Source organism: Primulina huaijiensis, chromosome 18, assembly GCF_012295235.1.
Source record: "Primulina huaijiensis isolate GDHJ02 chromosome 18, ASM1229523v2, whole genome shotgun sequence".
In the NCBI taxonomy this organism is placed as follows: Eukaryota; Viridiplantae; Streptophyta; class Magnoliopsida; order Lamiales; family Gesneriaceae; genus Primulina; species Primulina huaijiensis.
Genome location: NC_133323.1, coordinates 3,362,172 through 3,375,208, shown reverse-complemented (window position 1 = coordinate 3,375,208; position 13,037 = coordinate 3,362,172). Strand labels below are relative to the sequence as shown.

The window sequence follows — 13,037 nt, the reverse complement described above, 5'->3', positions numbered from 1 at the left end:
TATTAATTGTTGACTGAAGAATTTGCTAAAATACATTAAAAGTCAAGAGGAGATCACAATCAAATTATCTTACTAGAAGTCTGGTAAAGATAATTGAATTTATTGGCCAAAGAAGACCAATCAAACTGCGAAGAACGACTGCAAACGTATTCTTCTTTGAATAACTACCTCTCGTATACCCATTTTCATGGTATAAATACAGATAAACTAGGAGGAAAAAGAAACAATAAATAAAAAGAAAATAGACAGAAATAGAAAGGAAAAAGTGGGTTGATTCAATATGGCTTTTTATGTGCCGTTCAACGATAGGAATTTGGAGATAAGTTTCTTCATGTTGAAGCCAACAGGCGAATGTGCCGATGATATTATTGATGTTCTAAAGCAAGTTTCTTTATACACTACAAGCCTTGGCTGCATTCAAAGTTCTATATTGAAAAGTATTCATGGAAACTTGGTATGTTGTAATATCTTTGCTCCTCGTATTTTTATCTGAAACCACATCCAAATTTCTGGGCTATATGATATAAATATAGCGAAAACTGGTCGATTTCTGGGGGACACTTTACTCCACATGATGATTAATTGCTTTGTTTTTGGTATGTTGGCAATTTGTGTGAATGAATTTTGGCTTTAGTATGGCTCTCTTGTCGATGTTACTCGGTTTTTTCGGCAGATAATATGGAATGGGGCATGGATCAAAAGGTCTAAAGAGAACAAAATATTGCTTAGTGCCGCTCTCGTAAGTGACGTAATTTATATCTACTACCATTTGTTACTGGAGAATATGAACTTCATTCATGTGACAAAATCTTCTTTGATTGTTCCAGCTTTCCATGCTATCGAGTTTGGCAAACATGGCCACCTTAATGGACCACAGCTTCTTTAACTCATACACAGGGGAATCACGAGACGGCTCACCGGCCGTGAGATACTACACCGGAGACATAGTCTCCCTCAGCTCAGCTTCCCTCGTGGCCGCCAACGAATCGAACGAAAATTCGGTGGCGTACGCATGCTTAGCCATGTTCAAAGATCGTTTCCGCAAGATGGTGGGTGCGAATTGTGGGGTTTGCTTGAGATCTCATATCTTGCCAAGAATTGCATGCCTTTTCGTGTGGGATTCTCTGCAGAGTTGCTACTCATACATTCTGAAGACGGATTATAGAAAGGCCATTCTTCCTTATCTTGACGGTTTCTCTCTTGACATTAAGTACGATGTCTTCCGAGTCGTGTACGTCAGTGGACACTCTTAGAGTACGTGCACAAATTGTGATTTGAGCGTTATTTATTCTTATATAAAAATAATTTTTATTTTTATCATACTTATGATTATATCAAATTTTGAGATTTGCTTTATTTGTATACTCATGTAATATTCATAGATAAACTTCTTGAATATACAATATGTATTATGAAGTCTGCTTTTCAACATATAAGATCATGAAACTTATTAGGAATCGTACTGTATATTCTAAATTTGTTCTTAATCTATTCAACAACCTAAAATAAAGATAAAAATGCTCGAACTTGAGACTAGCATATGTGATGTAAACGTCACGTTTCATTGATAATGACACAGAGATGTCCATTCATAAAGATGAGTGATCATTTGAAGATGCACTGAACAACCCTCACTCGGACTTTTCAAGTGGTTTTCACTTATCGAGTGGAAAAGTATGTGGTTATGGTTGTACATCATTGATGCTTCGACCCGAGACAACGTGGATGCTCTATGTACTAGCATGCACTTTGATCCATTTACCGACTATATTGAGAGTCATCATGTGACGAGGATGTGTGTAGTTTCAAAATACGTAGAAATCAATACATCGTGGTCGAGGATTCACCACTCGTCAACAAGTGATGATATCTTATCTGATCTGATGAATTAATAGTGCAATAAATCTATAGCAAAAGTAAGACATGTGCATTTTGGAAAAGGGTTTCCTCGGTTGCACATACTATGTAACTATTATTACTCAAAGATAAATCACATCGTTAACGAATTCATTTGCAACTCTCAATATACCAATGATTGCAGATTCGATCGAGATATATGAGTTGAAGGGATAGTAATGTACACTGATTATAACTTAATAATCTTGCAAACTTTATTTGTGATACCTAGAGGATCATGGGACGATACTACTAGATGTTTTTACCATGATCCAAAAGATGTAATCAGACTTGAGTTTTAATGTTTTTGATCAAATGACTGATTATAAAAATGAGGCTAATTTGGGTTATTCTAAATCAAAGAAGTTGTGAACCCACAGCTAGTTGTATCTCTGAACTATTGAAAGTCACTCAGGTATTAGATTTTGTGTTTCTGTTGAAATAGTCAAATTCAAATAGTTGAATTTAGTGACTATAGTTTGATAGAGATCAAACAGATTTATTATAAAGAAGTTTATAATTTTATTACATATAATGAAAATTGTGGAATCTAGCTTAACTGTTAGTTAAGTAAGAAAAGTAGAACTCTTCTTTTTAGTGAAAGATTTCCCAAAACTAGCAGTAGGAAAAAAATTGGATTAGTGAAATATTTTCTTTCGAAATTTTCATTTTATTTATGTGAATGATATTTGTACCCTCGACACATCGATGTTGTCTGATTATCGATCAAGATTATAGTAATTATTTATTTAATAAATTTAGAATATAGTAATTAAATAGCAAATAAGTAATAGTAAATATTAAGTGCAAAATTCTCATGAAATATTCTAGAAAAGTCTAGAATGGATTAATTAATTAATAATTAATTTAGTAATTAAATAAAAGTTATTTAATTTAAATAATATATATGTATATATGTGTGTGTATAAGTATATTTTATTATCAAAGGTTGATAATAATTTATAGAATTTTCAAGAGTGGAAAATACATACATGAGAGTTTTTGAATAATGAAAAACAATATCTTGATGAAAGGAGAGTCTTGATTAGATCAGGAAAAAATTTTTAATATACGTATAATCAATAGTTGAATTATACATATAACCAAGGTCGTACTTCTTGTGAGGCTAGAGAGGTCATCGTCTCAGGGCCCGACCCTCATAAGGGCCCAAAAAAAAATCATTGGTTGAGGCTTGCACCTAAATAGTATGTGCATTGGATATTTAAAAAAAAATTTAAACATTGACCAATTGTTAACATGATTAAATATAATGATTGTGTTCATTGAAGATTTAATCAAATTATATAGAGCCCAAACAATAAAGCTACACGGCTCATTAATTAAATTTTTAAAAAATTTGTATGCATAAAATGGTAATGTTTGTCTAATAAATTTATTATTTAATCTTGTGTCAACTCATGTGTTAATTTTTATACTTTACTTTTCGATTATTTGGTCTCTTTTCTTGAATTTATGTAGCTGGACCCATTTCAAAAAATAAAACACAAAAAATCGTGATACTTATCTATTTTACATATCTTTATTTTATATTTTCTTGAATAAAATATTATATTTTTTATTTAAAACAAATCATATATTTTTACAATATTGGTTCATTATATTTGTCATTTTGTTATTTGGATAGTTTATATTGATAAATTTCAATTTTAGCTACATATCTTACAATTTTTGCCAATTTCAATCTTTTTCCAATATAATTGTTCATATAACACTACATTATGTTAGAGTCATGTTGATGTTGTGGCGCACGAAGAAAAACATCACAAAGAGATAAATATATAACTCGTAAATTATATTTTCCTTATATCTATTGTTTGGTTATTTTTAATTTGCAAGCTTTACGGTTATTTATCACAACAATATTTTTTTTAACATATCGTCTCAGACCCTGTATGACTCTGCACATAATTTTTACACACAATTTTTTGTCTACCAAAAATTTTTTCTCTCTCTCGCTCACACAAGGAAATTGGCCACACCTCTCTTGCCAGCACACGACCAGTACTCCTCCACAGCATTGTCACGTCGTCGCTCCGACATCGCCACCGGATTTTTGAAATTTCAGTGATCAACACTCGACGCAAATTTCGTTTAGATTTCTTGTGTGATCTATACGAAGAACTAAGTTTCTGATCGTCGACCTGATTCAGAAGATTGAAGAAGGTGGTTAATTACAGTAAATCGTTCGTATGGATTTACAAGAAATACCAGCTCTACTTTTCCCGAACTGGTTTGGTGTACACCGTTCTTAAATGTAAAGGTAAATCAAATATGAACCCTATGAATGGTTTAAATCATACGACGCCAAATGAAGTTTTGATTGTCAAAACACAGAATTTTAAACTTCCGCTACTATTTGAGTGCGAAAAACAGTATTCTGACCGACACTAGATATGTGTTGGCTATTGGGAGCTTCAAATTTATGTAGATTATTTGATTGTCTTGAATGAAGATAATTCTATATATCTTGTTTGCTTTAACGCATAATTATTCCGTAAACGATTGATTATGTAAAATAGATAGTGAGATATAGATCAAAATTTTGTATACATGTCGTTGGAGAACTCGAAACAATCATTCCACCCGTCCAGACCCACCTCGATTTCATATGACATTGATTACGATGCAGTTTGTATAGTTTTTTTCACTAAAATCAAACTGAATTATCATGTATGATTTGGTTTCAAAGATTTTTCTAAGTTGTGTTTTTTTAATTAAAACTTAATGCACGATTTTCGGGCGGTTATGCGTTATTTTTTTTAAAAAAAGAAGTAAGAATTCAATTTTCGAACATAAAATTGAGTAGGTCTCTTGTGAGACGGTCTCACGAATCTTTATCTGTGAGACGGGTCAACCCTATCGATATTCACAATAAAAAGTAACACTTTTAGCATAAAACGTAATACTTTTTCATAGATGATCCAAATAAGAGATCCGTCTCACAAAATACGACTCGTAAGACCGTCTCACACAAGTTTTTACTCATAAAATTATGTAACATAGGTGAACTAAAGGTGATAGTTCATATCTTTTGGATGAGTCTGGATGATACCATAAGTAGTATTATAATTTATTCAAGTATTATTTAATGGCTAAAATTAAATTTTTTAATCACATTTAATTTTGACATACAACAACCGAGTAAATTATATTTATCTTTGTGTCAATAGAGTTAAGGTCCTAAATAATTTTTGCAAAAAAAAAAAATAGAAATTATGAGAATGTAAGAGTATGTAAGAAATGACTGCTAACAAAAGATTAGAAATAAAATGAAAGTGAATTGATTTTATTTTTACATTAGCAACTTAGATCTAGATTAAACGACAATTATGTTGTTTATCGCTATTAATAAAATTATAAACATATCAAATTATGCAGTGCGTTTGGACTTATTTTATGCGACTATGTGATGTGGTTTGAGAATTTTTTTGAACCCACTGTTTTTTTTTTTTTTTTAAAAAAAAAAAATTAGATACAACGATGCGATTCGATTCCCTAATGACATCCCCAATATGGAAAATTGACTATTTTAGCTTAATATCCTTGATCGTACGGTGATTTGTAAAATGCAAAGCCAGCCCCTCAAAGAATTTTGAATAGTAATCCCGGCAATCTCTTCTTTTATGAAGAATATATAATACATAAATTTTTGAACTTTCTGCCAAAACTTTCAAAAGATTCATAAAGAGTGTCAAATTTGAAGGACCCACCACCACCCATGGAGAAAATAAACATCCAATAAAGAAAAAAGAAAAAAAAACATTTTTTTGCCAAATTAATTAAAATAATAATAAATAAATTATTTGACGTTTAATTAATTTATTTCAAATGTTGAATTTATCAAATACTATATTATTAAATTTGAGACACTTAAATAGAGTAACTAAATTTTAGTATCGTGTATGTTTTAATAATTAAATATATTAATAAAGTTTTAAAACTTCAATGTAAGTCACCTGTACTTCGGTGTATAGATTTTTTTGTTTTTCATCAATCGTACGTTCTATTTATACTTTGACAATTTTTTTTATTTTTTAATTAATTTATCAAAATTACAATGTAAATTTTAATTATTTTTTATAATTATATTTTTATCCTCATTTATATATAAATCAAATAAATTATTAAAAAATATTATATAAATAGATGTAACACGTATATCGATACACTGATGATAATAATAACTCCACCCAAATTCGTTATTTTTTCTATATCATTGTCATTACTATAATAATAATTAAAAAAATAATTTACAAGTTCAAACACGTGGTCCATCTTTGGACAAAGGAAACCTATGTGCCAACCTTGTTCACATTTCTATTTCTTGAACATTTACACATAGTAGAATCGAGGAATATTTGTATTAAAATTTACGAGTCAAAATCATGTAATTCAACAACTAATTCATCGTATTACGATTTATATGTCTGACGAGCAGTCATGTATAAAACGACATAAATATTTAAATTAGTCTGGATATATACAATTATCGTGTAACAAAAAACATTTTACTGTATTCTCGTATAAGCAAATCGGTCATTTCTATGAATAAGCAAATGTTCGTGTTCTAAAAAGTTATGATTTGTGATAATAGTCAAATACAAATATTTTAAATCGTGTAACATTTCAAGCGTCATGTTGTGATTGATCTATTCAGCATAAACAATTATTGCACTCAATGATTTCGGACCACAAAAAAATCACGACCTTGAATTGGATCACACTTATTTTATTCATTCTCAACAAATTAATTCAAAATCTTAGTTAGAATAAGTCAAATATTTTACAATTCAAACCATTAAAGTGTTAGGTGATATTCTTGTTGAATTTTTTAAGAGTATTTTTTATGACAATGGGAAGCAAACAAGAGAAAACAATCCATCTCATATTTCAAAGTTGAGCCTTAGTTTTGTAAATTTATTTTATTTTATTTTATTTTCAGTAATATTTTACATAGACAATTTCGTTGTGCCGTGTCAGCATTTTCTGTCCTCGTGTCATTCCACATTTGAAATAGGATTAAAAAATAATAATAAATAAATTTGCATAATTAAAATTCAACTTTAAGACAAAATTTATAGGACAAAATGGAAAATAAGACAGTTTATTGTTCACCGACGAATTTGATAATTCCCCCAAATAACGTGTATATTTTGTTATTAAAACTGGTTGATTGTCTAAAAACATTTGGGATTTATTTATATTTATAAAATAAAAATATTTAATTTATATTTTTATCGAATTAATTTCTTTAGAATAATATAATTTCTTGTATGGGGTTACGTGATCACATGGGCCATAAGCATAATTGTAAATATTAATCATCATCATTGCATTAAAAGACTCAAACGAGGCTAAATAATNATATGTTGATCATCAATCATATCTATTTATGTCCTCACTGCTGTGATGAAAGTCATCTATTGAATGTGATAAAACATATCAAAATTATACATTGACTATGTGAGTGTCGTCTCGTTCAAAACCAAAGGACATTCAAAAGCTACAAAGTTTTTAAAAAATAAAGCATATAATATTTATAGATTGGATAAATATGAAATTCATAGATTTAAAAACTCATTCATTTTATACCAAAAATTTTTATGTTTTCTAATTATTCAAGATGTTGTAAATGTTGTTTTTCTTTACAATTTTACAAAAAAAAAGTCTAATCATGATGATGACTACGCTCTACCGAGTATAACACACTTACATCCGGTGGAACGACGACCATTGGATTAATCGCCCGTACATGATTTCATATGAGACCATCGATGATTCGAGAGATGCTAAAGCAAAAAGTTTATTTTAGAGCTTTGTGTGATCTTAAGATCATTAGCTAAATATGAAATATACCCACGATTATTTATAATTTGAAATGCTTAAAAAAAAAAAGCCACAATTTAAATGAATTAGAAATGGATTAAAATAAATAAATAAAGCATTCAAAACAAAATCTATTGAGGGCGTTATTTTCGATTATTTATTTTTGGAAAGGGATTTATGAAGAGTATTCAAGGACAGTTGCGTTATGGAATTCTGTAGCCTTTTTACTGCCCAAAATATGGAGGGCATTGGTACAAGGGTACACATTATCTGTACTTTGACTAGTTTTTTGGACTACATATATACATTGTATTATTCTGAGACGAATTAATTTTATTTATATTTATAATAAAAAAAATATTATTTTTTTATTAATAATCTAAATAAAATATATGTCTTCAAAAATTGATCTATAATACTGTCTGATAAAAAATTTTGTGATTATATTTTACAACGATATTCTACAAATTTTTTCATATAATCTCTATCTTTTGTAAAATTCCTCTTAAATATTAAATATTACTTTGTTTATATAATCATAGTCAACTCTAGGCTAGCTGGATTATAGCTTTATTAAAATAGTGAATTTTTTTTATGATTTGTAATTCCTACATCAATTGTCTTAAATTTGAAATTTGATTTGGAATTGGAGATGTAATTATAACAAATTTTTTTCTCAATTCAATCACAATAATAATTATTTTTCTTTTTGAAATATTTTGTGTGTAACTACAAAATATAATTTGTTTAAAAAATGTCAGAATATTCTTCCTCATTATAATTTTTCCTAACATTATTCACGTTAATCCACATTACAGATTAGTTTTATTACAAAACTGTGAAACAATATCATAGTAATTTTGATCATATTTTAAGTATACAAAATGCTGATTGTTCCGCTAAGTGCTCATGTTTGATTTATTATAATTTATTTTGAGTAGGTCTCTTGTGAGACCGTCTCACATAAGTTTTTATCATTTAATTTTTTAAAAAATAAACTACACTCCAATTTTAAAATAAAATATACCATTAATAATTCAAAGCCCATGTAAAATTATCAGAAAACCCAAATAAAATAAAATAAATAAAAAAATAAAAAAATTGGTGTAAGATCGCCACCGTTGATTTAGCAACCAACTTTTCGTTGATAGTGTTATTTCTCTCCCTCACAGTGGAGCTCTGTCATCGTAGAGCTTTGGCTTCTTCTCTCTCTGGATTCGCTGTGTTATGGTGTGTGTTTGTATGTGTGTGTGAGAGTGAGAGAGATTGCGAAATACAGACAAGGATCCTATGGAGTACGAAAGGATACACAAAGCTCAGGCATATATATATATATTTTTTCTTTTGTGAAACAGCTGAATTGACCATAGTGGTAGCTTGTTATTTTGCTTGCATTTGTCTTTTGCGTTGCGCAGGATTTTTGTTTTATTCAAGATGGTGTTCGCGTAAAGTGTTTTTTTTTCCCGTAAGCATTGGGGTTTTCATGTTTTATTTTTTGAAGAAATGATATTTGAAATATTGCTGAGATGGGATTTATGTAGTATGCTAACTTTTGGGAGATTTTTCTTTGGTGGGATGTGACAAATTTTTTCAGTATCGCAAAAGAAAAAATGCGCTGAATGTTTCGATATTTTGCTTAATGCAGACTGGTATGATTTCTCCGAGTAAGTTGAGGATGAAGCTTATAGGGTCGCACAATCAGAAGAAAACGGACGGATCGAACTGTAATTCTTCAAGAACATCTCCTTCTAAGCTTGAGGATACAGAATTTGTCAAGAACGGTCTGTTGGCGCCGGATGATGATGATTTTGGAGAGGAAGGTTTGGATTTTTTCTTCTTTTTTTTGTTTTGTTTTTGGTTTTGGTTTTTTGCTTCAATTCAAATTCTTAGGGGACCAAGCCTAGCTTATACTGGAGCCTTCTTTTTTCAGATGTTGGTATTGGATCCGAAGTAATCTGCTTTTGGGTTCTGTAATAATTACACATTTATGTGGTGAATCTGTAATAATTAGTGGTAGGCTTTAATCCCTAACAATAATGAGCACTTATTGTTCCCAGAAGCAACTGCAAATCTTTGAATCGATTAGCAAACTCTAATTTTAAATTATTGGTGTGCTGATTTTTGGCCCGTGTCCATCTTTTTCCAGTTTCCACTATAGGAATTCCGCCAAGTAAATTTGATAATTCGAAGCAAGAAAATGGAAATTTGTCGCATTTGAAGGATCCTGGGCTAAGGGATGCTGGTCATACTAGAATTCAGCTAGTTTCTATGGTTGATGCCAGTAATTCGAATTCAGTGCATCCGGTTCGAAATTATGAAGAAGAAAATCTTGATTACGATAGTACATCAAGCTTCGAGTTCCATAAAGGGGAGAGATCTCTGCACCAATCGATTACAAGATCCTTGTCAAGACCAATGTCGTCCAAGTGGAATGATGCGGAGAAGTGGATTATGAATAGGCAAAATGTGCATGTATCAAAAAAGACCAATCAACAAATTCTAGTGAACCGGCCGATAGGGCCTAATATGGTCAGAGTTGCGCCAGAGTCTGCTGCTGGTTTCGATAATAAGCCATCTGTGAAACGGGTTGATTTCCATGAGAGTGAGGATTTGATCGAAGTGGATGATATGGAGTTGCCCTGTACGAAGAGCGTGACAGAAGAAAAGACAGGTGATGTGTGCATTTGCAATTCATCTACGAGTTCTTTACTTGGCATAGTAAGGGGAAAATGAACTTCAAATCGTTGCCGTTAAGTTACTCTTTGGATTTGACAGATTGATCGAAGCTCGGGTATATAATGCGGGTTTTTTTTATACTGTTCTTGGATAAATAAGAAACCTTTTACTTTGTATCATTTGTATCTTGGAAGTGGATTGATAAAGTTGAAATGTGTTCGTACAATAAAAAATGGTATTCTGGACTTTCTGAAATGGCTCTCATTAACTTCTTGGCAAATTTTTAGGCGTTTCAGGCATAAGATCGGTGTCAATGAGAGATACAGGAACTGAAATGACGCCTATTCCGAGTCAAGATCCATCAAGAAGTGCCACTCCTGTCAGTTCAACGACCCCAATTCGTAGCCCAACTTCTTCTATACCATCTAGTCCTCGAAGACAAGAGCCTGTACCAACACAAACCGAAAATCCCACAAATAGTGCAACACAAAATTCAGATGAATATGGGGAAAACGATTTGTCCGAACAAGAAATGAAACTCAAAGCAAGAAGGGAAATTGTAGCCCTTGGTGTCCAGCTTGGTAAGATGAATATTGCTGCTTGGGCAAGAGATGGTGAGAATGAAAAGAATATATCCGGGAATGAAACTAGTGGTAGTAGCGAGGTTGAACAGATTGAGTATGCGAAACGAGCTGCTGCATGGGAAGAAGCTGAGAAATCTAAACATGCTGCAAGGTTTGATCTAAATTTTTTTGGATTTAGACTGTCATAAAATCACGATTTTGATCGAATGAATCAAACTTTCAGGTTTAAACAAGAGGAAATAAGAATCCAAGCGTGGGAGAGCCAGCAGAAAGCAAAGCTTGACGCAGAAATGAGGAAGATTGAGGTAGAAATATAAGCACTTTTAAAAACGAACTTCAAAAGAAGCATGGGTCATAGATATGACTGAAATAGTGAAATTTGACTTTCAGGCCCAAATTGAGCAAATGAAAGCAGATGCTCAGGCAAAGATGGTAAAGAAGATAGCATTGGCGAGACAGAAGTCGGAGGAAAAACGGGCTGTTGCCGAATGTAGAAAGAATCAGCTAGCAGAAAAAACTACTGCACAGGCTGAGTACATTCGCCAGACTGGTCGAATCCCCTCAAATCTTTCTATATGCTGTGGTTGGTTGTGATTGAACCAGGAAATAGATCTAGGCAATGCACAAGAAATTGTTCGTGAGATCAATCAAAATTTTTAGCATGATGTGCATAAGTGAGCTCCATTGGCACATAAGCCATACCAACGGAGGATTGTTATCCTGTATTGGGAACTTATTTTGTATCCATTGACAACTGTTTGTATGTAATTGTAGAAACTGTTAATCATTTTTTCTTGCCTCCATTTAAACCTTTGCGTCCAAGAATCTATAAATAGGTTCTACCTCAAGTTTAAAAATTTGTAAAAATTTTTAAATTGACCCTAAAGTCGTTTTTCCTTTAATAAATATTTATAATTTATCAAACAAATTTTAAGAGTTCAGAAGTTTTTAAACATGCTATAAGCTTGACTAAAACATCTTATATAAGATGCTCGCATGGGCTAACCTCAGTTGGTCAGCAGCGGTGAATCTTGGAGCAATAACCAGGGATCGAGTCTCGCAAGCGGCAGTGTGAGAGTTAAATTCTCTCCAATGTGGGGGAGCTCCTTGTGCGCGGCGTAGTATAAGGTCTAGCTGCTGTTGGTTGGCTGAGTCACCATGATTTACCTCTTCTCACAATCCTGTCGGGCCGGGGGTGAGGGGCGCCTAAGGTGAGCGATTTCACCTTTTGGAGCAATAAAACATCTTATATAAGTGTTTGACAACAATGGTTTGTAAGTTATTGTGAGTTTGGGAGTTTAACAAGTTCGTATCGTAGGATAGTCGGATGTGATATCCATATCATAAAAAAAAACTTATAAATCAGAGTTAATCACTCTTTGTAAGAGAAAAGATTGTCAATAAAAACCATAAAACATTAAAAAAGAATTCATGCCCGTGTGGATAATTGACCATATTTTATAATTTCTTGAAATATCTTTTCACTTCACAACCATGAATTTTCTCAATAATAATTTTTAAAATAGTTTTGTTTTCTCTTCTGAAATTAACTTCTAGACCGAGCCTTATATATTTCAGAAAAATAATAGTCATCGATTAATTAATCTCGATGTGATGATAATGTAGTGGATGATATAGACCTCTTATATAGCACGCACTAATTAAAAAAAAACATATAGGTTAGGGCTATTTTTTAATAATAAAAGACGCAATTCTAACTTATTTTTTGACAAAAAAACAAAAAGACAGTTAATCCATCGACAATAATTTCCCTTTTTCTACATATATCACAACAATATTAAGTTATTAAAAATTAAAATTTTACTATATTGATGTCTCCTATAATAAGTTAATTACATTGTTTGTCTAAAATTCATTCCAGCAATAAACAACTCCATAAATTTGTGAGTAAGTCTCTTGTGAAACGGTCTAACGAATTTTTATCCGTGAGACGAGTAAACCCTATCGATATTCAGAATAAAAAATAATAATTTTAGCATAAAAAGTAATACTTTTTCATGATGACCCAAATAA

General features: G+C 31.3%; 2 protein-coding genes across 3 annotated transcripts; both read left to right on the top strand.

Annotated features, from left to right (window-relative positions):
• The first annotated feature begins 19 nt into the window (after positions 1-19).
• LOC140965121 (uncharacterized) lies at positions 20-1,313 on the top strand. The gene is made up of 3 exons (XM_073425186.1): positions 20-454; positions 674-739; positions 828-1,313. The coding sequence occupies exons 1-3, from the start codon at positions 281-283 to the stop codon at positions 1,251-1,253; spliced, it is 666 nt and encodes a 221-aa protein (XP_073281287.1). The 5' UTR covers positions 20-280; the 3' UTR covers positions 1,254-1,313.
• A 7,552-nt stretch (positions 1,314-8,865) lies between these two features.
• On the top strand, positions 8,866-11,774 carry LOC140965266 (uncharacterized). 2 transcript variants are annotated; one of them, XM_073425414.1, is made up of 6 exons: positions 8,866-9,063; positions 9,389-9,563; positions 9,890-10,414; positions 10,707-11,154; positions 11,227-11,308; positions 11,394-11,774. In XM_073425414.1, exons 1-6 carry the CDS (start codon positions 9,034-9,036, stop codon positions 11,595-11,597), a joined length of 1,464 nt encoding a protein of 487 aa, XP_073281515.1. In that variant the 5' UTR covers positions 8,866-9,033; the 3' UTR covers positions 11,598-11,774. The 2 variants fall into 2 exon arrangements, with proteins under 2 accessions (XP_073281515.1, XP_073281516.1); XM_073425415.1 differs by having other exon boundaries at positions 8,885-9,208.
• The last annotated feature ends 1,263 nt before the right edge of the window (positions 11,775-13,037 follow it).

Coding starts and splice junctions, on each gene's coding strand:
- LOC140965121 (XM_073425186.1), top strand. CDS start 281: ATGGCTTTTTATGTGCCGTTCAACGATAGGAATTTGGAGATAAGTTTC. Junction 455..673: donor AAAGTATTCATGGAAACTTG/GTATGTTGTAAT, acceptor TTTTTTCGGCAG/ATAATATGGAATGGGGCATG. Junction 740..827: donor TATTGCTTAGTGCCGCTCTC/GTAAGTGACGTA, acceptor TGATTGTTCCAG/CTTTCCATGCTATCGAGTTT.
- LOC140965266 (XM_073425414.1), top strand. CDS start 9,034: ATGGAGTACGAAAGGATACACAAAGCTCAG. Junction 10,415..10,706: donor CGTGACAGAAGAAAAGACAG/GTGATGTGTGCA, acceptor GCAAATTTTTAG/GCGTTTCAGGCATAAGATCG. Junction 11,309..11,393: donor CAGAAATGAGGAAGATTGAG/GTAGAAATATAA, acceptor TTTGACTTTCAG/GCCCAAATTGAGCAAATGAA.